The sequence below is a fragment of the Bos javanicus genome, chromosome 16 (assembly GCF_032452875.1).
Source record: "Bos javanicus breed banteng chromosome 16, ARS-OSU_banteng_1.0, whole genome shotgun sequence".
In the NCBI taxonomy this organism is placed as follows: domain Eukaryota; kingdom Metazoa; phylum Chordata; class Mammalia; order Artiodactyla; family Bovidae; genus Bos; species Bos javanicus.
The window spans coordinates 52563413-52590282 of NC_083883.1; the positions used below are offsets into that span (position 1 = coordinate 52563413).

General features: G+C 39.4%; 1 protein-coding gene and 1 non-coding gene across 5 annotated transcripts in view; one reads left to right on the top strand and one right to left on the bottom strand.

The window, feature by feature from the left end:
- Window positions 1-4566: 4566 nt before the first annotated feature.
- DDI2 (DNA damage inducible 1 homolog 2) overlaps window positions 4567-26870 on the bottom strand; it is a 43391-nt gene continuing 21087 nt past the window's right edge. For 2 of the 4 annotated variants that reach the window (XM_061383172.1, XM_061383173.1), the window contains 3 exons: window positions 19736-19839; window positions 17263-17452; window positions 4567-12609 (listed from right to left, as the gene is read on the bottom strand). In XM_061383172.1, coding sequence (XP_061239156.1) covers window positions 10727-12609; window positions 17263-17452; window positions 19736-19839 — 2177 coding nt within the window. In that variant the 3' untranslated portion in view covers window positions 4567-10726. Of the gene's footprint in view, window positions 12610-15042; window positions 15106-17262; window positions 17453-19735; window positions 19840-26870 lie in introns of those variants that run through there. The other 2 variants (XM_061383175.1, XM_061383174.1) reach the window with 2 other exon arrangements.
- On the top strand, window positions 18268-18371 carry LOC133228324 (U6 spliceosomal RNA). The gene has a single exon (XR_009730180.1). It is a non-coding gene; the product is annotated as a U6 spliceosomal RNA (small nuclear RNA).

Genomic DNA, 26870 nt, shown 5'->3' on the forward strand with positions numbered 1-26870 from the left:
CTCCTTATTGTCCCACCAGCAAGATGGGTTGGTGAAAACTGAGATGTCATTCAACCTCCCTGCTTCAGAGCCTCCAACAGCTTCTCATCAGAGCATTTGGAATAACATCCATTCTCTTCTCAGGCCTCCAAAGCCAGAGCTGATCTGATTCAGCCTGTCTCTGACTCATCTCCAATCTGTCCGCTGGTGTGTGCCCGCCCCCGCCAACCTTCTGCTTCTTACACAAGCTTGTGTGTTCACATCTCAGGGCCTTTGCTGGGAAAGCTCTTCCCCAGTGTGGCAGAGGCCTTGGGCTGTTCATCCAGAACTGCTTGCTCCACAGTGACAGCACTGTAGCCAGGCAGTGCTGGTGTATTGCCCAGCCTTCCTTACGGAAGGCATGACAATATTATCAAGTTCTCTCCCAGGGCATGTGAACAGAAATAAAGTGATCCACTTCCTCCTCCATGTTCTTCTTCCACCAAGTAGGATGAAACCAAGGGGATGTCAGACTTATGAGAGAAGAGCCTTGTTCCCTGAGCACTGCCTGGATGAGATCTATCAACCAGGAACACCTGTTTGGACTAGATAGCACAGGCAAGATTAAAACTTGGTTTGTAATAAATTACTAGAATTTCTGGCCTCTTTGTTCCCTCAGCCTAGCCTGATGCAATACACCCAAGATTCTCACCTTGGGGACTTCTCTGGTGGTTCAGTGCTTAGGATTCCATGATCCCAGTACAGGGACTGGGTTTGACCCCTGGTCGGGGAACTAGACCCCATAAGATGCAGCTGAGACCTGGTGCAGCCAAATAAATATTTTAAAAGCCTCACAGGGCAGGAGCCTCCTTGTCAGCCAGGTCTGTTTAAATGTTAGCTTCTCAGAAGACTTTTCTCTCTGATGGCTTTATTCCACATGAAGTAGCCTCTAGTCCCTTATAGCATGCCAACCTCCCAAATTTTCATTTTAGGATGTATTATTACCTGTGTTTTTTTGTCCGTGATCAGGCTTCAAAGACTCTGTTAGAACGTAAGCTCTGCAGAATGTGCACTTTTGCTCAGTTCATGCAATGCTGTGTTCACAGCGCCGACTCAGTGTCTGGCACATGACATTCAGTGTTTATTGACTTAGTATCTTCTGATTAAATTTTAATTCAATAGGGATGCAGAAAATGTTTCAGCTGACCATAGAAGTAAAAGCACATAAAGAGAACTTGCACCAAATAAAAGGCTGCTTCTCTTTACATGTGATTTGGGCCTTTTCTATTCTAGGAAGATAATAGATGAGGAATTATGGCCCAAGTCGGTACAACCATTATGGAGAGGTGCTGTTTGCCACAGTCCCAAATTAGTCTTAGACGTGGGTGTCATAAAAATACTACCTCACAGGGAAGCCTGCAAACTTACTAACCTCATAATGTCATCTTTCCTTCTTTTTTTGGCCACACTGGGAGGCTTGTGGGATCTTAGTTGCCCAATGAGGGACTGAACCTGGGCCCATGGCAGTGAAAATGCTCTTAACCACTGCCAGGGAATCTGTCACCCATCTTAATCCACATTAAACTCAAGGTCTTCCAGGTGGTGCTAGTGGCAAAGAACCTGCCTGCCAAAGCAGGAGATGTAAGAGATGAGGGTTCGATCCCTGGGTTGGGAAGATCCCCTGGAGAAGGGAATGACAACCCAGTCCAGCAATCTTGCCTGGAGAATCCCATGGACAGAGGAGCCTGGCAGGCTAGTCTACAGGGTCGCAGAGTCAGACATGACTGAAGTGACTTAGCACACACAAACCCAAGGTCAACAGTCACCCCAGGCTAGAACCCCTAAACCTGCACACTAACTTCCATGACCTGGCTGGGTTTCAGGTCATTTTTGTCACTCCACTCATGGGCCTTTGAGTCAGCCTAATGGTATTCACGGATTTATTACTTCAACACATATCTGAGGGCCTGCTATGCATAAGGCAAAGTTCTAGGCATTGGGAGATGTAGTGAAAAGGAGACAAACCCGTATTCTCATGAAGCTTACATTTTAATGGGGAAGAGATAAGAGATACAAAAGCAAAATGAAGAATATACTAGGATGTGTCGGTGTTGAGAAAAATGAAGCAAAGTGACAAAGATAAATTAGCTAAAGAAGGCCTTACTGAGGTGGCATTTGAGTAAACCTAAAGGGAGTGAGAGAAAAAGCCATGGAGGTGTTCAGGGAAAGGACATTCCAGATCAAGGAAAAGTCAGAGGCACATAGGGACCTTGGACGCATTCTAAGGACTTAGGCTTTTACCCTGAGATTAGGGCCCACTGAGGGTTTAAGGAAAGGTATGAACTAACAGAATCATGCTGGCTGTTGTGCTAAGAACATTTTGTAGACAAGGGTAGAGGCAGGGAGACTTACTACAGTAACTGAGGTGAGAGGCGATGATGATGCCGCCTTGACCACGGTTAGAGAACTGATCAGATTTCAATTATACATATAATATGTATTTGGCTGCACCGGGTTTTAGTTGCATGTGGGATCTAGTTCCTTGACCAGGGGTTGAACCCAGGCCTGCTGCATTGGGAGTACGGTGTTTTAGCCATTGGATCACCAGGAAGCCTTCAACTATATTTTGAAATGGAGCCAATAGGATCCAGGATGGGTTGAATGTAGGTTGTGAAAGAACGGAGTCTAGGTCTGAGAGAACACCTGGAAGGATGAAGCTGCCACTGACTTCTCAAGGGAATCCTGAGAGGAGCAGGTTGGGGTGGGTGGTGGAATATTTCTGGTTCGGGGAATTTCTATTTCAGATACCTGAAGTTGAACAGGGAAAATGTTTGTTTTTAGTAACTTTCTAGGAGGAACCAAGCCACTCTAGCTCTTTTTAGACAAAACTCACAAATAAGGACTGGTAAAGCTATGGTCTTCCAGTAGTCTTGTATGGATGTGAGAGTTGGACTATAAAGAAAGCTAACACTGAAGAATTGATGCTTTTGACCTGTGGTGTTGGAGAAGACTCTTGAGAGTCCCTTGGACTGCAAGCAGATCCAACCAGTTAATCCTAAAGGAAATCAGTCCTGAATATTCATTGGAAGGACTGATGCTGAAGCTGAAACTCCAATCCTTTGGCCACCTGATGCGAAGAACTGACTCACTGGAAAAGACCCTGATGCTGGGAAAGACTGAAGGCGGGAGAAGGGGACGACACAGGCTGAGGTGGTTGGATGGCATCACTGACTCAATGGACGTGAGTTTGAATAAGCTCCAGTTGGTGATGGACAGCATGCCAGGTGTGCAGCAGACCAGGTGTGCAGGTCGCAAGGAGTCAGACACGACTACGCAACTGAACTGATGGTCTGTTAATCCTATTAGAACACTAATAGTTTTGAACAGGGAAGCATTATCTGCTGACAATTTAGCCCTTTAAGATGGAAGTATGTTCTGCTTAATCTGCATTTTGAAATTTAGAACTATGTTCTTGAACTTTTCCCCCCATTCCTCTGTATTTCTGTTTTTAAATGTATATCCTTTTTCTTCTATTTTCTTCCTGCAAGCTGTAGATTCCTGCCGTAAATCCAATTCATTTCCGTGATGCTTGTAAATCTCCCACCTTAAAACATAGATGCAGTAAATTTCCCTTTCTCTGTACCAAAGATCTAGAATTCTTTCCACCAATAACTAATGTTTCACAATTTCCTCCACTCGTATCAAGTACTAGAAACCTCATTTCAAATGAACTGATTATCAAAACATTGAGATCTGAACAATGGAAAAATAATTAGTACTTCTCACCTCCGACTAGAGGTAGCTTTGGCTCTCAGCATTCTGATAGTCAAGGAAAGATAACAGAACAAGGCGGGTTGTGTCTAGACTACTCCCTGTGTATATCAGCTGATCCATGTACATTGGCTACTGCTTAGTCATTCAGTCATGTCAAACTCTTTGTGACCCTTTGGACTGTAGCCCACTGGGCTCCTCTGTCCACGGGATTTTCCGGGCAAGAATACTGGAGCGGGCTGCCATTTCCTCCTCCAGAGGATCTTCCTGACCCAGGGATTGACCCAAGTCTCCTATGTCATCCCACATCTTTACCCGCTGAGCCATCAGGGAAGCCTACGTACACTGGAAATCCTCAGTGAGGGTCCCACAGCACACACTCATGCAAAAAGCAGTAACTCCACATTAGTTAACACCCAAGGGTGTTTCTAACTTACTCATGAACCCCTATAACAACCCCAATAGTCCCCATTTTATAGATGAGGAAACTAAGGCACAGAAAGGTTAGGGAAGTTACCTAGTCACACAGCTAGTAAGTGGCAAAGTTAGAATTCACACCTGAGCATCCTAGCTCTAGAGACTAGTCTGAGCCACAAAACCCTGTCACCAATGTTGTCTCTATTGCTGTGCATCACTGCTGGAGCAGTCACCATTTCACATCAGCAGATGGCCACCCACCTGCAGTATTTATCTGGAAGTGGCCCACTTCTGGTGTTTAGGATCATGGCCACAAGTCACAGTGCCTAGGCATAAATTACTTAAATGGCTGGGAGACAGAGACAAGGACAAAAGTAACCAACTGTATCAATTTAAAAGAAAACTGATCAAACAAAAGAGTCTTACGATAAAAACTTTATTGTCTTAAATATCAAATGTTTTACACATCACTTTTTCTTCAGAAAGTTCCTAATAAAAAAAGAAAAATAAAAGTGTTTTGATTCCTTAGGGCTGACTTACATTTCAGTATGTGACAACAACTCAAACCCAAATGCATCTGGCTCACTCAGTGGCAGACTGGTCCTGTGTCCAGCCCCTAAGCCAATGGCACAATGCAACCAACTGTGGGATTCCTGAGTTTGGTTCCCTTAAATTCTCAGAGTTTTCCCAACTCTCAAAACCAAAGCCTTATGGGAGTGAAAGAGCTATTGGCAAGCCTATTTTGCCAATCAGCCTAGTTCTTGTAAGATGCAGTAGTCTCAAAGCTTAAAGAAAAATCAGGAAAGCAATAAAAGAACAATTCCAAGAACAAATAAGAGGGGAAAAAGGGGTTTCTACTTGCTAAAATTTGCTAAATATGGCTACAAAACTGGTAAACAAACTTTGAGTGCAAAGGCCATTAGCCCAACTTAACATGGAAATGAAATTTTGAATATAAATGAGCATTCAACGTTCATTGTAGGTGCACAGTTTAAAAAAAAGCAAACTATGCTGAATTGATCTGAATATATAGGAAACTAGAGAGGTCTACCTTCCTTTAAGCCAATGATGCATCCTTCAAGGCTGAATGTGAAACAAACTCCTGGTAAACAAAATAATTTGTTATGTATCCTACCAGGAAAAAAATCTACCAGCACACCTCTTTCCCAAGTTAGCTAATGAAGACCTCTTTATGGTATATATATGAAGAGAAATATAATTCTGTAAAAATTACTCTAATTTCATATTCCACATCCCCACCCCAAGTGTCCTTATTTTAGGGAAATTTCCCATCTTCCACACCCTTGCATTAACTTTCTCTGTAGATTTCATTCCGTAAGACTGTGCTCTAAAACTGCTATACCCGCTCATTTTAGTCCCCAGAAGGTCTAGATTACCAGTATGTAGCTGACAAACCTGCGAGGGTATTCTAATTGTAAGCTTCAGAAGTCACTGTAGTTAAGGTTCAGAAATTCTACCTGTATCCTCAGGATTACCACATATATGGTGATAGGCTCAAGAATGTCCTTTTGATGGAGCTGTCCTGCAGAAGAGGTTTGGCAGAGGCCTGAATTTTCTTGTAAATAAATTCTGCCCCTCATCTAGTCCCAGAACCATTGCTTGCTACATTCTCTGCTGTAGAGTTCTATTTTCACATTTTGCACTCAACTGCTTTAAAACAGCAAATCTTCCAGAATTCTCTGCTAAGTCTTGTTGGCCCAGATGGTTAGTATTTCGGAGCAGCTGGCTCAAAGACGGCAGGAAGGATGCCATAGCAGTCTATACTTCCACCCTGCATGGAAGGAGATCGTGATGGAAGGAAAAGTTGACTGTCACTGGTACTCGTTAGGTCATCTTCCATTTACTTGCACTTTTATCCTGCCTGTTCCCCCTCCACCAACAGTATAAACTGAACTGTCCTTAATCTCTTCAAGTATTTCTACCAAATGTTAGGACATTTTTTGTTGGTTTCTCCAATCTCATTTTTTCAAAAACATTTTTAAGAGCAGTTCTAGGTTCTCAGATTCTAATTCCATTTTGAGCCTGCTTTTCTGTTTTCTCTGAATTTGAACCCAATCATCCTAGTACGACTTTTAAAATAAATGATGCTAATAGGCAAAAATAGATCTTGCACTTGAAGCTAAGATTTATTTCATGTCTCTTGACGAGACTGATAGCTTTACAGGGCAGTTCCGTTTGTTTCAGTACTGCTGTTATCCTCAATGCTCACCAGTCACTTAATGTTTCATGAGTGAATAACAAATTCTTATTCAAAGATTCAAACTGCAGTCTGAGAGAGTTTAACAGTTCATTGTTCAAATAGATTTTCTTAAACTTCTGCTTTCACTACTGTAATACTGATAGCACAACAAAGAACATAATAAACACATAGAAACCATTTTTGCTTTTTGTATGCCTGATGCAAAAAAGCCATGTCATAATACTTCTATGGAAATCTAATCCTTCTGGGGAAATCAAATGATTTGGTGCAGGACAACTCAATCAACAATAAAGGTGAGCCCTTAGGACACTCCATACATGCCTATCTCCAGGAGGGCCATTTTCAGACATTCTCCACCCTTCCCCACCCCAATGATACTTCGACTTTTAGCACCAACTCGAACTTGATGCCTCTGCTATTTGGAGAAACTAAGGCACAAGAGAAAATCAAGCACATCAAAGGTTCCTCCCTTAAGTTCTATGATTTATATGATTAACTCCCAAGTAACATCCATCGAGGGAACACTACTGGGGAACCTGAGCCATGATTTGACATTTCTGGTTCTCAAGGACATGCTTTTAGTTTACCTTGTTGTAAATCGGCATGTTTAAATCTTTCAGAAAGAAAGCAGCTATTTTAATTTATGGATCTCCTAATGTGAAAGGTAACCTTAATTTTCTCAGAAGGGGAACTCTTTGAGAACTGTGTTTCTAGTTCAGCCACAGACTACACTAAGTCATCAAATTCAAAGGAGAAATTTGCCTTTTTGGTATTTGTGCTAAAGGATGCATAATCTAGTTAGCTTCTCTTATGATATGCTACCAGTGATAACAAGTTGGAAACATGTAGCAGTTCAAGTGCCCTGCTTATGCTCTGCAGGTGACAGACCGAAAGGAAAAGGAAATCAGAATGTACTGCCACTCTTCTGGCCAGTGACTTACAAGGCTGTTTTTTATAAACATGGTGGGATCAAAGTCTTCGCCATAACCGAAGACTGTTATCTGAAGATTAACAAACGTTTGCTTTTTAATCTATGCAAAATTAACTGCAGGATATCTATCACACATGTATATATACACGAGTTAATGGTTATAAACCAACCCAAAGTTTTATGGCTTTTGCTAGAGATAGAAAAGCTGTGCTAAGGGAAAAACAGGCAGGTTCCACCTCAACTGGTTATCATAAAATCGGTAACACAAAGTCTCATATATCTTTTCATATAACTCTCTTACTGGAGAAACCCTTTGGGAAAAAATACATGGTGTGTGTCTCCCTTCAGTATGCATTGAGACAAGGAGCTCTGGAAAGTTTTGTAGGCTGCAAGGCAGAACAGTTTCCTCACACATTTACCATCTATCTAGTTCCCTTTGCTAAGCAACTGATAATCTTTATGATAATGGATAAAGCCCAAACGGTGGGATGAAGGCTTAGATGAAGGATTAGACCATGTCTGGATGCCTAAAGAGGTACAAGTGGAAATAATTCTTACTAGTGACAATGGCAAAACCTAGAGCCTATAGCTGTCTGGTTACCAAACACATTCTTACACACAGGAACCAACTTGGAAGGAAATCTTCTCCTCTCTTTGGTGAATAAATAGACACCACTCTTGGAGGTAAGCACTGTTCACAAGGCTGTCCATTACTGATTATGACAAAAGAGCTATCCAACAAAGCAGCCCATACTGGTAACGGCTGGCCTCACCAGTTCTGCTGGCAATCAGGAGTTCACAATGATTTTATCTTATTCTTGGAGAAGTTAATCTCTCATTTCTGCACTTTGCATAAAAATCGACAATGAAGGTTCACTAATGCCATGTTCCTTAATTCCTTGTGTTTTAGAATTGCTAAATTTAAAAATGATTCAAAATTCTGACAATGTCAACAATTTTTACTTTCACACAAACAATGGACAGAAGATTTAAAAAAAATCAAAAGCAACTATAAGTTGAAAAATAAATGATGAAGAAGGACAGGGATATTTGGCAAATGGGTTAAGCTCATCCAAAGTATTCCTAATAAGAATACGTGTACAACTATAGGCCTACCTATTGAATTTTCTCCTAGAAATAAATATACATATACATACAATAAAAGCTATTGTAATGAAACCTTTTCTGGATTGATATTCTATAGCCCACCTGGGATTGACCCCCAAATCTCCACACTGTGAAAATTCAGTGGTTATGTCTCTGAGCATTGTTCAGAGGAACTGCTTGTACAGAAAACTAAGAGGCCATTCTTTATAAAGAAGGCCTTTTGGAGGAGTCTATTGTCATCAGTAAGTCCTCCCACCCTACACTCACCCCACTTTGTAACCCTAAAGATTGATAAGCTCAGAATAAATTCCCAGTCATTCCCATAAAGCAAATCAGGGGCCCATTGCATGGCTACTAAATTTTGTTTCAATCATAGCACCACTACTTAATTGCAGTCACAGCTCTAAGAGCCGGTTGACAGAAATCCTATTAGCAGGTTCCTAGTGCATCTTATATCTTTGGTGTAGGGCAGGCAAAAGGGTCTACAGCACAGGATTGTCTAAAAGAACACTTTAAAGACAATCTGGCTAACTTGTCTAGAGCGCCACCCTGAACACAGTAAGCAACAGCTCTTTCTGTCAACCATTTCCGAACTTCAGAGAATCACGAGGAATCTATGGGACTTTCCATCGTATCACTCACAGCTCCTAATACACATACATACATCACAGCAGAAAGAAAGAAGATGGAATAGGGTAGAAGAAGAGCAATGTCTAAGTGCCCCCAAATTAAGATTTAAAAAACTCCTGAGATATGAGCCTCCATTTTGATTGTGCTCAATGACGTAAATTTTGACGGAAAGAATAACTCTCAAAGAGAGTAAGACTTTAGACAAAAATCACTTAACATTAAAAGTTCACAAATCACCCTTCTGAAGCTTCTGTTTCAGACACATTGCAAATCATCACCTGGAATCAGGAATTATCATTCTCAAAATTCTCTTCAATAAAACCAGGACTCCATATTCCTGCTAGGTATATAAGAGTTTATCTTTCAGGAAAAAAAAAAAATCTAAAATCTACCCAGTAGAATTATTGCACAGTGGGGCCCACAGGACAATGATTTCCAAGGGCTAGTCCTCATATAAAAAAAGGCCACAATAAATACATCTATATACTATGCCCCACTCTATCTTGACATGGTAAACACAAATATGACAAATCTTGCTTTAAAAAAGAAACTCCTGAGGAAAGAAAGGGATGGAAAACTCTACCAAGGCCACTTGAGTCAGAAACTCCAATTATTATTTCCACTGCCATGAAAGACACTCACCAAATAGACAGACCATTCCAAGCACCAAGATGAACCAGTGACAAGGTTATTACACTTGAATATTTCACTCAGAACACAGCTCAAACTGAGCTTTAGAAGAACTTGCTAGAAGATGAGTTTGGAAAGGAAATAAACTGCTGGCAACCAACCCATCAGCTGAACATAAGTTCACCATAAGTCATTAAGGGTTGAGATGTGATCAGTGAGATGCTACCAAACCCAATCACTAGTAAATTCCAGTGTTTAGAGCATTATTTCACTCACAACAGTTGTTGAAACATTATCAACATTGGCAAATGCAATTACAGTTTTTCCTTTCTTTTTTTAATCTGGGTAGCACCATGTTACACTCTGATGTTAATTCCCTCACAAAATCCCACCCAAGATATCTGGCAATCCATGCAGTAGCCTGTGATGTACGAAGCAGCCCAAGTTTTAAGCCCTCCCAACTCATCGCATTAAAATGTCAAATCCTAACCACACCAATGGAAACATGCTACTCCAGGAAATATTCTTCAACTATTCTTCAATTTCCTGTTACAACCGATGAATCATAATGCATTCCAAACATGAAACCATGTGATCAAGTTTATAAACCAAAATATGAGTCAATAAGCCATACCTTGCCTACAGCACAGACACAGCCACATCATGCTTTCAGCTGCATGGGTGGTGGGATTTTCTCATGGCTTCTGCTTTTTAAAGCACTCACTCTCATTCTAAAAGGGTATGCTATACACAAAACCATCAATTTTATTCCAGAATACATCATCTTAATGATAATAAAAAGCTTCTGTGTGCACATACTGCCAATACATTTAAAAAGGCCCAAATTTTAACAAATAGGATAGACAAATTCATCAGACAAGAGATCATAAATTACTTTGGCCGAAAAAAAATCTTAAAAAAAAAAAAAAAATCTGGCTCAACATTCTGCTTGCAGGGTTCTACATATACTGTATATGTGGTGAGTGTGTGTATGTGTGTGTGTAGATATACAGCTTTTTTTTTAAAGGGAGTAGAGTATGGTCTAGCCCACTTTTCCATGGTTACGTAGGAACTACAATGTTCTTTGCTAGCAAGACAAGAAGTGCAAGGTCTGCATTTCCACCAACTCGATGCAAAGCCCCAAGAGCTTCCTGCAAAGTAAAGCCGGCACGGAGAATCCGGTCAATGTCTGCAGCAGGAAAAATTAATGGTGCAAGAAAGGAGGGACTTGGTGATGAATGGCTGGTAGATGGTTCAAGTCCTAGAAGTGGCCCTGCAGCTTCAGGACAGACATGTTCCCTGGCCTCAGGCCTGTCTGTCACTGGATTCTGTGTGCCCTGACCCAAATCTTTAACCAGGATGCAAGCGGGTGATGAGGACTCAGTTTGCTCAGAAGTCTGATTGAGTGTATCCTCCTCATCTGCTAACAGTCTGGGTGAAATCTCTACACCTAAGGTGCAATGTAGTTGATTAGACGCTTCTGCTGAGGCTACAGTAACAGAGCTACTCTTGTTTACTGACTCCTTGGACTTGGGGACACCTTCCTTATCAGTTAACAGGCCATCACCTGGACCCCTCAAGTTAACAGTTTCTCCATCTTCCACTCCAGTGTCAGCTGAAGTGTCTGTTAATTCTTCTGTCTTCACTGCTATAGATACGGCCTGATGAAAGGAGACCTGTGAACACTGTTCACTCTGGGTTGCTGTAAGATGCTCATTTTGGGTCCATCTTTCAGAAAGGTCCTTAATACCTGTTTGGCCCTCAACTACTGTCTCTGATTGACAGATACCTTCTTCAGATGTGTTTTCTGAAGCTGGTTTACTACTAATGACCAGAAGTTCATGAAGTTCCTTCAAGGCTGCCGTTAAGGATGAGCAAGATTCCTCTGATGACTCTACAGAGGGCTGACAACTGCCACAGAGACTTATTAAAGAGGAAGGGTGATCCCCACATTCTTTACTCGTTTCAGACATTTCAACATTACTTTCTAGAAGCTGTAAATCCTGAGTAGAAATGGAATTACTCGAAATTTCAGAGGAAGGGTTACATTTTGATGTTTCTACTTCCATCAAGGGATTATCTAAGATGAGATCAGATGCACCACTGTTCTTGACATTGGTATTCTGACCTCCTGAATTCGGCACAGCAACTAGGGACTGTTCGACAATATCTACTTCCATAAGTGTTTCTGAATTTGAGCAGCCAAGGCATCCTGAAGGTAGAATATCTTTCCCTGTACCCGGAAGGTCCACGTTCTGCTGCAGCCTGTCTCCTTTCATTGCAGCTTCCAAACCAGCACTGCTTTGTTGCCTTTCTCCAAGAAGTTCAAGGTCCCCTGTGTGACAAGGATGGTCTTGGTCATGTGAAGCACTCTGTTGTATAACCTCATGCTCATTCCTTGGTTCTTCATGCTGCTGAAGGCCACTCACCTGACTTGGGTCCTGATACTCTGGGTGCCAGACCTTCTCCCCCGTAAGCCTCTGCGGTTCTTGCATCCCAGTCGTTGTGACAGATAAACTAGCTTCCTGTCTTGTGTGGAGATGAGATTTGAGGCCCTGGGTGCTTCTTTCAGCAGATTTCTCTACATGATCTGCAACAATGGCTTCTTCGAGTGAATTCTGCAAAGGCATAGCTGGACTCTGGTTTGCTGGAGCACTGTCTGCTGAAGGAGCACAATCAGAAAGATCCTGTGGAGGAAGATGTTCTTTCTGCTCAGAGGTTATCTGGAGTTCAGCTGAAGCCTTCAAAGCCTTCACAGCTTTAGGTTCAATGCTGTCTGGGTCACTGGGCTGGATAGGGCTGACTGAAGCAGAGACAGAGTGAGCAAGACTTGGAGGATTACCAATCTCAGGACTCAGTCCTGGAGGATGGGCTTGATGGTTAAATCCATCTGAAGTTGGTAATGATGACATTCCCAGTGAGGTAGTTTCTTTACCGCTTTTCTCTACAGAGAACGACAGTGAAAGGAAAAAAGGTTAATCAGCAGGTTACAAAGGCCACTAAATTATCAGAAAATATAAATTTAAACAAGATAAAACCAGGTCCTTAAACTTGGATCTGTCTTATATTCAGACTTTATACATGAACCATTCTCATTGTGGCAAACAACATCATAGCATCAGAATAAGAGGTAAGCATGTTCTTGATAAACTGTGTGTACTGGAATTCAGTAATTTTTATTTAGGTACCACAGAATGGCTGAGTTAGTCCTTAAGACTGAAGGACATTTATGTATCTTTACTCTCAGTGGGTTTAGAACTCCGAAATACTTTCTCCAAGTGTGTTCTCTCTACCACTTGCCCTAAACCACCTGGAAGCTTGTTAAGCATGCAGACTGTAGGACACTATCCTGAGGAATAAACCCAGGAGTCTCTTTATTCCGTAAGTTACACAGGTGATTCTTAAAAGCACAATATAATCTTGAGGATTTCGGTACTAGGAAGATTCTCCTGCCAATTCACTTCAGTGTGTCAAATGTGAACCCTGAGAAGTCTAAAGCTAGGTATATCTGGGATTTATGTCTGAGAAATAACAATGTGATACTACTCAGGGACATCCAGAAGACAGAGAAGCAAACATTCTATTTCTATCCGAACATTTCAAAAACTGTGTGAGTTTGACTCAGAACAAAAATAAAGCTAAAGATCAAACAGACTAAATCTCAATTATTATCTTACCAAACAACGCAACTTTAAAAAGGAATATCAGTTTACTTTTTTGTATTAACACAGTATAAGAACATTCATAAGAACATTTCCTACTTTAAGGGCAGGGAAATGGGAGGGGAGGAGGGCAGTGGAGGGATATAGTTCATAAATTTTCCAATAGGCGATAACAATTTAGATTCACTGCAACTTACTGACCATTCATAAAAGATGGAAGGTTAATTACCACACCTCTAAACAAACATCATGATGTCATTAAACATCAGTTCCAACTCTCGTTCTGCTACTAATCCATCCAACTAAAAATTGACCTCCATGCAATAATTATACAATCTTTAATTAAAAGTCAAAGGCTGGTAACAAAAATGACATCACAATACAAATTGTTAGGACAGGTGCGACTCAAATGCTTCATGTTAACTGTGCCTTAGAAATCATGAAGCAATGCAGTTATGATTCAAGTGGCTCTAAATCGTTCTAGTCCAACCTAGGTTAACAACATGAAAAGATAAAATACTCTGTGAGGAAGTTACTGACTCCTTGTGAAACAATCTTTCTTATAGTTTAGGGATAAACAGAAGAAGAGCATATATCTCAGTGCAAACTATATTCATTAGTGTCTGGAAACACTGTAAATAATTTTATTTATCGATCTGCACAGCTGACACTGAAAGAGGTTCAATTTTCAGTTAATGAGAACAGAAAGATGCACTGTAGTGAAATGTCCATGTTAGCAGTGGAGAGGTGGGCAAAGATAATGGCCTTTGGCAATGGTATGTCAGTTATAATAACTGGGTGAGCCAAAGGTGAACCAACCTCAATGAATTCCGTACTCACTATGAAGGCAGCGTATAGTCCTCCTGTAGCTGAGATGGTAAGTTTCACTGGCCTAAGTTCTAAATGTAGGGGAGGACAAGGTCAGTACTACAGGATAGCAGAAGAGGATGAGGACAATGGACATTAATAATAATGCCTGTTTTAACCCATCCTTATGAGGAAAATGAAAGAAAGAAGCAATTAAATGCTATGTATCTAATTACAACCAGCCTGCAAACCCCTATAAATTCCTAGGTTTGACAGTCTAAAAAAGACTGCCTTTCTTGTTTTAATAAATCAGTCAGTATACTCAGGCTGACATTTATTATATTTATGCTACAGGGAAATGGAAGCAGAGTGCCTCCTGTGGAAAAACCGTCAGGCTAGGGAGAGAAGGAAAAGTCAAGTTTCTTGTTAGAAGATTAAACTTTAGTCCTGTCTGTGTTACTGACTCTGTGACCCTAGCCAAGTCACCTGGTCTAAGTTTCCATTTCTTCTTCAACAGGATGAAAACTGCTGCCCCTGTATAATGCTGGGACTTGTGTGTAGTAATGTGAAAACTACACTTCCAGTTTTTCAAAAGAAAGGGGCTTATGAAATTCCTAACAACGTGGTTATCTTCAACAACAAAGTGCTATGATGCTGATATTCACAATGGTCATCTGTTTTCACTGGGATAACTGATAAAATTTTAAATGGTAAATTGTGCTTAGATACGTATGTATGCCAACATACAAATATATATATATATATACACACACAGGCTAGTTGTAACCAGATTAAACAAGGTGAACTGGTGAATGACAGAAGCTATATTTTAGATCTGCTGCGGATACAAAGACTTTCAGACCACAGACGATGACTGGGTGGAGGCTTAACGTGGTGTCTATAAATACCTGGTCTGGGGCCCACTCCAGCTGCAGCACACACACACTACATGCATCATGGCTTCTGACGCTCTGTTTGAATTAGGAAACAGACAAGCAAACTTGGGTTAACAATGCAAACCACACAGCATGCAGGGTTACAGTTTCCATTCCTCTGCCATCTTTAAGATCAGGAACTGCAGACGCAAGGTGGGGGAATGTTCTTGTAGCTTGAACCACAAAAAGATTTGCTAGTTGCTCTAATTCTCTCACCATACATAAAGCAATATGTCAACATCAACAGATTTTCAACAGAACTTGGGAAGAAATTAATTTTCCACACCTACACAGAGAATTCATGGGCAAACGCGTGAAAGAGATGAAAAAAATAGATCCATAGATGGAATTACATGATATGGAAATCTTACGGAGTAAAAGTGAGTGAACACATTTGACAGTAACTTTCAACATTTCTTTCTCGGTTGAGATTTATTTTTAGAAGAAAAATAATCCAAACCTGATTACCTATCCTGGCTTAACTTCTTTATTTTTTCGAATACTCTGAATTAATATTTTTAAATTATGTTTTAATCAATAGAAAAGATAAAGATATTCTGTATAGAGTATCCACACCAAAGAGACAGTTTTTAGGGAAAAATATATTTATCTACTATATTCACACTTAGGTGATTCTGATTAATAGTAGGATGCTGATGTTCTAAACAAATACAATATGATATTGAAGAATTATCTCACTATTTAAACATTACAAAAATTAGCATAAGCTATATCCTGTCAGTAACAAAAGGTCATCACAGGGGAAGACAGCCATTTCCTTTTAATCTTTTAAAACGTATACGCACTTCACAATGGCTGAAAACATCTGTGGCTTCTATTTTAATCTCCTAAACTTTTTATTAAAAGAAAATAATTACTCAAAGAGGGTAACGGTTATATTAAAGTTAGGGCTGCTCAGTCACAGACACAATGTTATCCTCCAAAGTAAATGGGCCTGAGGTTAGTGGGTTATAAGGCACTAAGCTACTGTCAGCAGGTGTTTCTCAAATGAAAGCACCAAAACTGTGGGGGGAAAGAATAGAGGTTTCACAAAATGATATACACGCTCATTTTATTAATAAATAGCATTATAACTAAGATGACAAGTTACAACACCTTCTATGTAAGTATGTCAAACCCATTCAAGCTTGCTTTGTAGGTAAGGTTAAAACTATTATCTGTCAGATTGTTCAAAATTCTCCCCTTCATACAAAATACTAAATCACCACCCAAGTTATATTTTATATGTAAACTGAGTCAAAAGGTGGTGGTGGAATAGATTCTGAACAAAGCCAGCTTGGAAACTCCATCTGCAACTCACACTTACTCTAAAGAGTCTCAACGTTGACATCACTGAACGTTCTCCAGTGACATGTACTGGCAAAATCTGGCTGCTTTTTGTTAAAACTCTTATCTTTTTTTTTTTGGTCTTTAGGAGAAAGCTATTCCCTTAACTTACAGTGCTAATATATTTTACTGTATCAGCAAATCCCATGTGTGATGTTAGTCACTAATGAACAATTACAGCTCAAGACATTAAAATAACTCAAACTTCTCTTCAGCTTCTAGAAAATATATCCCAGAGTCACTGATATGTAACAGACGGGAAAAAAACTTATCCACAGACATGAGATTTCAACGTAACTGCATCCCTCCACTTTTAGCCCAGAAAACTTGGCTTGTTCTTTAAAGAAGCTACAACTGAGACTCAGGTGGCGGAGGAGGAAAACTTAGGTGGAAGCACTTTCAGTACATATTAAAGTTGGGGCTGCTCAGTCACAGACACAATGTCATCCTCCAATATAAATGGGCCTAAGAAATGAAAAAGAAAATTTCCAGGAAATGTTCACTCAAAAGGAAATGTCTGCTTACTATTATAATTTTCTTCAGGGGGAAAAAAAAAAAGACAAGAAAGATTCTTTAAGAGTCCCACCAAAATGTGCAAAGGCAAAGAACTCCCCAATGTATCCTGCACACACCAATGGACAGCTGCTTCTGGAGCTACTGAAACACGGAAGCTTTTCTATCTTGTATGTGGAGATGTGAGGAGGCGGTAAGAAGACAAGAACACACCCACAACAGGACGAAGAGATGGATTATGAATTGGTCCTTATTCCCCTTTGAAGCCCGAACTTCACTGGCTTACCCACCAATAACTAGAGTATTACTCGCAAGCTCAGCCATTCCAAATACCTGCATCCTCTACAGATTTTTGAAGGGCTTCTGCCAGTTCTTGGTCTGCAATCTCCTCTGGCCGTACTTCATCTCGCCCGGCCCCATATGCCAACCGGGCACATTCTGGTAACTCCCCCTCGGGAAGGAAGGTGGTCTTTGAGCCTGTGGTGCCGATCACGAGTACATTCTTCTTGAGGTCAATGGAACACTTAGAAAGAAGAAACCAAAGACAGATGATAGCAGAAAAAAACATGACACAGGAAAATTATGACCCTGAGCTTCATAACTCCATTTATAAAGAACAACATCGACAGAGATGACTCAAAACAAAATCGATTTTACCTAAATTTAATCTACATGACACTGTTAATTTAGAATTTTTAAAAATACTTAAATTGTATAGCAGAATAATCTCTATGAGATATACTTTACACTTATTTGTCAAATACAGAAATGATTCACATCTGAATTTAAATGTAACACCTGTTCACTGCAAAAAATTTGGAAAACTAACGGGCATAATCCGCAGCCACACCTTTTAGAAACATATAAATGACTTTTTAAAAAATATATACAACTATATAAATGGTATGTCTCACTTTTATAGTTGCACATTTTTGCTTAAGTGTAAAAAGTACAGCTTATATTTAAAGTCTATACCAATGGTCTCAAAAGTCATACATGGACAAGGCAAGCACTATAAAAAAATATTCTGAGTTTCTGCTAGCCTCTTTTTCAGTATATTTTTACGATTACTTAATATAGGACAATTACACACATATGTTAAAGCTGGAGACTGCTAGTCTATACCATGACTTAAAAATAGGGGAAGTTAAAAAAATTAATAATAAAATAAAAATAAAGAAAAAAGGAAAGATTAGCAATGTTAATAAATTAGATTTAATTGGATTGTATTTATATTCACTCATTCCTTCAACTTAAAATTCTGTACCTTGATTAGAGTATTGATTCAATATATTTTAGTGGGAATTTAATATTAAACATTTAGAAAAGAAAATTAGTGTGCTGCTTTAGCAGCACATATGCTAAAACTGGAATGATACAGAGAAAATGAGCATTGCCTGAGCGAGGATAACATGCAAATTTGTGAAGCATTCCGTATTTTTATATTACTCAGCCATAAAAAAGAATGAAACAATGCCATTTGCAGCAACATGGATGGACCTAGGAACCATCATACTGAGTGAAGTAAATCAGACAGAGATAAATATATGATATTCTGTATACGTGGAATCTAAAAATATGGTACAAATGAATCTATTTATAAAATAGAAACTTAGTCACAGATATAGAAAACAAACTTATGGTTACCAAGGAAGAGGGGGAGGGACAAATTGGGAGACTGGAATTGACATATACACAGTACAATATATACAACAGATAACTAATAAGAACCTACTGTACAGCACAGGAAACTATAGTCAATACTCTGTATTAACCTATATAGGAACCTATATAATAACCTATATAAAAAAATGGATATATATATATAACTGACTCACTTTGCTGTATAGCAGAAACTAACAAAACAATGTAAATCAACTATACTGCAATAAAACAATTTAAAAAAATATTAGTGACATAAAAATATTGACAAGATATGAAACCTTATGTGAATTTTTATTGTCCAAGAGCACATTAATTCCTTCTTCAATGAGTTTATTTCAACACATTATTAGGCTTCAGAGTAGAAATATAAAAACCACTGCAGATGAACACATTTATAAATTATTCTTCCTGTACTAAACAAACATTTCCATTTCCAACATCTTATGTAACCTTTTCCCTTAATCTCGATACTCTTCTTCCCAAGTACTATTTGATCAACTACTAAGGATTTACTAAACTTATACTCGCAGTAAAATCATCACTGTGTATTATGTACATAGCCCTACAAATCCATCAAAAAATTATCTGAGTTCTACTCAGAAGCTTTTTCCCTTTTCATACTGTTCATGGGGTTCTTGTGGCAAGAAACTTGTGGTGGTTTGCCATTTCCTCCTCCGGTGATGCTGGGGAAGATTGAAGGCAAAAGGAGAAACAGGTGACTGAGGATGAGATGATTAGATAGCATTACTGACTCAACGGACATGAATTTGAGCAACCTCTGTGAGTAGTGGAGGACAGAGGAGCCTGGAGTGTTGAGTCCATGTGGTCGCAAAGAGCTGGACATGACTTAGCAACTTTGAACAACCCAGAAACTAAAAATTACACAAGAGAACCAAACTGTCCACTATAGTCTCAAAACGGATGGCAGGATTCAATAGATTCAGAAAGATTTCACAAAAAGATTCTATTTCTACTGATACATAATTTCAAACTGTGTATGACAATATCATCAATTAAGGACCTTTCCAGGTTTGAAGTCATGCTTCTTAGTTTTTCAGTATACACAACCAAGGGAATGTGCAGTAATAATGACGTACGTCACAAAAAGCCAATGTGAAAAGAAAATGAAACTCTTAATTACCTGATGCCGTTTCAGCATATCCAGTCCCAGAAGCATGTCCATGGGCTGTTCCTCAAGTATGGAGAAGGAACATGCCAGGAAATCACCTTCAATTTGAACCTGAGCTAAAGCACATGAAGATAGGAAGAGGTTATCATTTTTTCAAGGGAAAGTTTAGAAATGTATCTATCATTCTGTGCAGTCAGTCAAAGCCAAGCCAAAGCATTCAAACAAGTGAGTAAAGTATGAAAATTCAGTAAGACAAATAATCCAGTTAAAAACCAATGACAGCATCAGCTCATAAAATGGACTGGGTAGAAATAATACTCACAAGACCTGGCTTGATATGTGATACCTTTAGGATACATGCTCACCTGGTGAGGAAAGCTGGCATTAAGAATTTGAAAAAAGATGGATAAAGAAGATGTAGTACATATATAAAATGGAATATTACTCAGTCATTAAAAAGAATGAAATAATGCCACTTGCAGCAACATGGATGGACCTAGAGAGTCTACTGAGTGAAGTCAGACAGAGAAGCAGAAACAGTGTATGACATTTCTTACATGTGGAATCGAAAAAGAAATGATACAAACTTACAGACAGAAAGGGACTCACAGACTTAGAAAACAAACTCATGGATGCCAGAAAGGATAGTTAGGGAGTTTGGGAAGGTCATGTACACACTGCTATATTCAAAATGGATAACCAACAAGGACTTACTGTACAGCACATGGAACTCCACTCAAATGTTATGTGCCAACCTGGATGGGAGGCGGGTTTCGGGGAGAGTGGATACATGTATATGTATGGCTAAGTTTCTTCATTGTTCATCTGAAACTACCACAACATTGTTAACTGGCTATCAGTTCAGTTCAGTCGCTCAGTAGTGTCTGACAATGCAACCCCATGAATCACAGCACGCCAGGCCTCCCTGTCTATCACCAACTCCCGGAGTTCACCCAAACTCATGTCCATCGAGTCGGTGATGCCATCCAGCCATCTATCCTCTGTCAGCCCCTTCTCCTCCTGCCCCCAATCCCTCCTAGCATCAGGGTCTTTTCAAATGAGTCAACTCTCAACTCTTCGCATGAGGTGGCCAAAGTATTGGCGTTTCAGCCTCAGCATCAGTCCTTCCAATGAACACCCAGGACTGGTCTCCTTTAGGATGGACTGGATGGATCTCCTTGCAGTCCAAGGGACTTGCAAGAGTCTTCTTCAACACCACAGTTCAAAAGCATCAATTCTTTGGCACTCAGCTTTCTTCACAGTCCAATTCTCACATCCATACATGACCACTGGAAAAACCATAGCCTTGACTAGACGGACCTTTGTTGGCAAAGTAATGTCTCTGCTTTTCAATATGCTATCTAGGTTGGTCATAACTTTCCTTCCAAGGAGTAGCGTCTTTTAATTTCATGGCTGCAATCACCATCTGCAGAGATTTTGGAGCCCCCAAAAATAAGGTCTGACACTGTTTCCCCATCTCTTTCCCATCAAGTGATGGGACCAGATGCCATGATCTTTGTTTTCTGAATGTTGAGCTTTAAGCCAACTTTTTCACTTTCCTCTTTCACTTTCATCAAGAGGCTTTTTAGTTCCTCTTCACTTTCTGCCATAAGGGTGGTGTCATCTGCATATCTGAGGTTATTGATATTTCTCCCAGCAATCTTGATTCCAGCTTGTGTTTCTTCAAGCCCAGTGTTTCTCATGATGTACTCTGCATATAATTTAAATAAGCAGGGTGACAATATACGGCCTTGACGTAGTCCTTTTCCTATCTGGAACTAGTCTGTTGTTCCATGTCCAATTCTAACTGGCTATACCTCAAAACAAAATAAGAAGTTTAAAGTTAGAAAAAAAAAATTTTTTTAAAGAAAAAAAGAGCTGTAACTACTGAAGCCTGCGTGCCTTGAGCCTGTGCTCCACAATAAGAGAAACCACTGCCATGAGAAGCCTGTGCATTACAACTAGGGTAGCCCCCACTCACTGCAGCTAGAGAAAGTCTGCAAACAGCAACGAAGACCTAGAGCAGCCATAAATCAATCAATAACTCTATCTTTAAAAAGAAAAAAGATCAAGACAAATTCCTCCAATTTTACTACTGCTTGTTATAATCAAGTTTCTTTGCTTGAAGTCTCCTGCATTGCCTCCCTTCCTGAATTACTCCTCATATTTTATATATAGGATCTTTTAAGAAAATTACTTTGCTATTAACTAAATCTTGGGAAACCCAAGTGGCTCAGTAGTAAAGAATCACCCTGTCAATGCAAGAGATGTGGGTTCCATCCCTGGGTGGGGAAGATCCCCTGGAGGAGGAAATGGCAACCCCCACCCCACTCCAGTACTCTTGCCTGGAAAATCCCATGGATGGAGGAGCCTGGTAGGCTGCAGTCCATGGGGTCACTAAGAGTCGGACACGACTGAGCGACTTCACTTTCACTTTCCAGTATTCTTGCCTAGAAAATTCCATAGACAGAAGAGCCTGAAGGGATACAGTTCAGGAAGTCACAGAGAGTTGAACACAACTGAGTAACTAAGATATGTGTACACATTTAAGATATGTGTACATATATCTTATGAACAGAAAAGTATGTGAGATACATACATATATAGTATGAAGCATAATAAAACAAATACCCATGCATCTATTTCCCAGGCTGAGAAACAGAAAACTAAGAAGTTCACAGCTTATTCTTTTCCTCCTCCAACCCTTCCACCTATCCTGGTTTTTATGCTAAACATTCCCTGCCTTTTTTTTAAATAGTTCTTAATATTTTGTATGATGCCTAAGCAACATTTTGGTTAGTTTTGTGGTTTTAAACTATGACTTGCTTCTTCTCAAAAGATATTTTGAGATATTTTATTCCTGTGGATGCATGTGACTATATTTCTTTCACTTACCCCACCTCAAAGAGTAAGTAAGAGTAAGCACGAGTAAGCACTGTAATGTCTAAAAGACACCACCACTGATTTATCCATTTTGGTGCTATGAACTTCCAGGCTGCTTCCAGTTTCTCCTGCTATAAGCAATGCTAACATAAGTATTCTTGCATGCCATGAGCGTCTCAATGGTATACTCTAAAAACATACAGGGTTTTAGGGGATATATTAGGTTCAGCTCTACTTGATACTGAATTATTTTACAAAATGTTTCCAGTGGTTTTGGAAAGGTGCCACTGTTCCACCTTCTCCCAACACTCAATATTATTCGATCTAAAATATGGCAAGTAATTCTCTATTTCCCTGATTAATGAGATAAAGCAATTTTTACACACTAACCATTTGAGTTTACTCTTAAAGTGCTTATTCAATGTTTCTGTAATTTTTTATATACCACTCTGAGTTGGAGGATATATAAACACACGGAATATGCATAATTCAATTCTAAGTATGAATCTTTTATTAGTTATGTATGTTACTAAGTTCTTTCCTAGTTTATTTGTTCATTTTCTTTGATGAAAAGTTCTTAATCTTAATTGGCTATATTTATCAAATAACTTCCTTATCTTTTAAAGAAACCCTTCCCTACATAAAACATTCACCTATATTTTCCTCTAAAAGCTTCAATGTAAAATAAATAAATAAATTTAAAAAAAATAAAAGCTTCAATGTTGCCTCACACATCCAGGCCTTTCGTCAACCTTGAGTTGACTTTTCTATGTTACGTGAGACAGGGTCCAATTGTCAACTGTCCCTTTTTCCACACAGATCCCCAATTCTCTGAGCACATTTCCCGACACCTCCCCACTGCTCCATAAGATTTCCTGTCATTTATCAAGGTTCACATAAGCATGGGTCTGTTCCTGTTCTAGTCTTTTGGTCTTGATATCTAGCTGTTTGTTCAGTCGCTCAGTCATGTCTGACTCTTTGCGACCCCATGACTGCAACATGCCAGGCTTCCCTGTCCTTCACTATCTCCCGGAGCTTACTCAAACTCACACCCATCATGTTGGTGATGCCATCCAACCATCTCATCCTCTGTCGCCCCCTTCTCCTCCTGCCTTCAATCTTTCCCAGCGTGAGTCAGCTCTTCACATCAGGTGGCCAGAGTACTGGCGCTTCAGCTTCAGCATCAGTCCTTCCAATGAATATTCAGGATTGATTGCCCGTAGGGTTGACTGGTTGGATCTCCTTGCAGTCCAAGGACTCTTGAGAGTCTTCTCCAATACCACAATTCAAAAGCAACAATTCTTCGGTGCTCAGCCTTCTTTATGGTCCAACTCTCACATCCATATATGACTACTGGAAAAACCATAGCTTTGACTAGATGGACCTTTGTCGGCTAAGAAATTGCTCTGCTTTTTAATATGCTGTCTAGGTTAGTCACAGTTTTTCTTCCAAGGAGCAAGAGTCTTTTAATTTCATGGCTGCAGTCACCATCTGCAGTGATTTTGGAGCCCAAAAAAATAAAGTCTGTCATTGTCTCCCCACCTATTTGCCATGAAGTGATGGGATTGGATGCCATGATCTTCATTTTTTGAATGTTGAGTTTTAAGCCAGGCTTTTCACTCTTCTCTTTCACTTTCATCAAGAGGCTCTTTAGTTCCACTTCGCTTTCTAACATTAGGGTCATGTCATTTACATATGACTAAAGTTATTGGCATTTCTCCTGGGAATCTGGATTCCAGCTTGTGCTTCATCCAGCCCAGCATTTCATATGATATACTCAACATATAAGTTAAATAATAATACCAGATATAATAATGATATCTAGCAGGAGAAGTTATTCCAGTGTATCCTGATTACTCCTGCCACAAAGGGCCTACATAAAATTTAAAATTAACGCATCAAGTCTCACACACACACACAAGAACAATTTATTGGAGTTTCGAATGTATTACAATGTTTCTGTTGACAAATGTGGGAGAAGTAGCACCTTCAACACATTGAACCTTCCTGTTCATGTTCTATCTTTCCTTTATTTAGACTTCCCTTATTGCTATAAGGTTTTCTTGACACCTATCATAGCCAAAGTTGCAAAACGGTACAAGTTCTCCAACCAAAAGGACACAAGAGACTGGTACTTATTTTGTTCCCTATTATCTTCTCACTAAAACCTTAAAACAGTAAGAATTCAGACTCTGAAGCAACTGGTTTGTGGTATTCTTCCCCAATTTCAGTCCTACTGTGTGTAAGAAAGTATAGAAGGATAAGGTATTAAACTATCCTTATTCTACAGAAATCAATAATAGAAAACATGGAGACTAATAGACAAATGTATTAAAATAGGAAAAATGAAAGAGAAATATGAAAAGGAAAAAGGGTAGAAAAACTATCACTTGCAATGAAAGAAAAGTAACTTACAGTTAAAATGAAAAACCACTTGTTTATCTACAAAAACTAATAATACTTGATTGTATAAGGATATTAAGATGAATATTCAATTAGTGCTGGAGAAATCAGATTGGTAACAGTTAACAACATCAAGAGCTTTAAAAGGTATTCACCATCTTGAATTTAGTAGTTTCACTGAGGGGAAATCTTAACTAAGGGGGTGGCAGGGATCAAAACTAAACAAAAATGCATGTCCATGTTATGATGACAAAATATTCGGGGGAAAATATACTCCAAAGATTGACCACTAAACCCATACAACAGAATGCTATGCATTTATTTAAATGATGCTTATGAAATTTATACTGGCATTTGGGAAATGCTACTTTTTCTAAAAAGGAAGTATAAAATTCAACATATTACATGATCACCGTTTACAAGAAAAAGATGCCAGAAAGAGTTATGTCTGGATGCTCCTACTGAGTCTCACTTAAAAGAATTATTTTTCACTTCTTTTCACATCTATGCTTTGAAATTCTCTATAATGAGCATTTACATGGATAACGAAAAGAAATAAAACAACAAAAAAAGAACAATTCTGATTAAAGAGAAAGGACTGAACATAACTTACTTAACTCAATTTACTCGTAAAAAAAGCCACAATAAAAAGTCATTTTTTCTTTTTAAAGGCACAAATCACTTAAGCCAAACACAATGGGAGAGACAAATGAAACACAATTCTGGAACTAGAAAGCAGATTACAGTAAGAAACTAAGAAGCAACCCTTTCTAACATCACAGAACTCTCAAGAAGCTGATGAGCTGGTTGAAACAAATACCTCTGCCAACAGGGGTGGAGTGAGCCCCAAGCAGGAGCACCAGCTGCAGGTCTATGGCAGCACAGACGGACCTTGGGGCTCCCCTCCCACACTCTACTCAGCCAGGTGACTACTCACCTCCCCTCAATAGCGGACTAGAGGTTTATTTTCTTAAGAGGGTGAACCAGAGGCTCTTGTAATAGAGGTGGGCATAGAGGAAGACAGAGATACAACAAAAAGCACCAAACTGAAAACTGAGGTGCGTGGGGAGAAGGCGGGTTAAGTGGGAGCTTACTGAGACTAGCCTTTTTCTCCATCCCATTACAGATTACCCACAATCAACCAGGGCTGCCCACCCAACTAATCTTCCTAACAGCCTTCTGGTGTCTCATTCTTCAACATGAGCAGATGCCAAGGATCACCAGAGATTTAAGAAAACCATCTAATATGAAAGAAAACCATACCAAACATAAAGGTTAGAAGGCAAAGTTGAAGAAATCTTGTTTTCTTTCCCCGAACACAATGAAAGAAAATAAAACTAGAGGACAAGTCCATGATAGCAGATTATTCTACTTGAATATCAGATATCCCAGAGGGGAGGAAATCAGAACCATTTGTCCAGACTGAAAGGTTATCTAGCACAGTAGATGAAAAGAGATCTACATCCAAGTACATCATTGTGAAATTTTATTTTTTTCATTGTGAAATTTTAAAACACTGAGGTCAAAGAGAAGATCTATAAGCTTCAGAAATGGAAGAGAAATCTCACATGTAAATGATCAAGAGTTAGAATAGCAGCCAGCTTCTCCAAAGCAACACCGATAAAAATCATGAAGGAAAGTGATTTCCAACTTAGCCTGGTAGAATGTAGAGAAAGATAATGCTCTGATATTTAAGGACCCACTTTATTCCTGTGCCCTTTTTCTCAGGAAGTTATTGGAAGATGTACTTTAATAAACTGAGGTGTGCCAAAAAAAAAAAAAAAAGTATGGGATCCATATTATCCAGGGTTAAGACTGAAGCAAAAGGTACCCTTCAGGACCCAGATTCCAAAACAGCAGC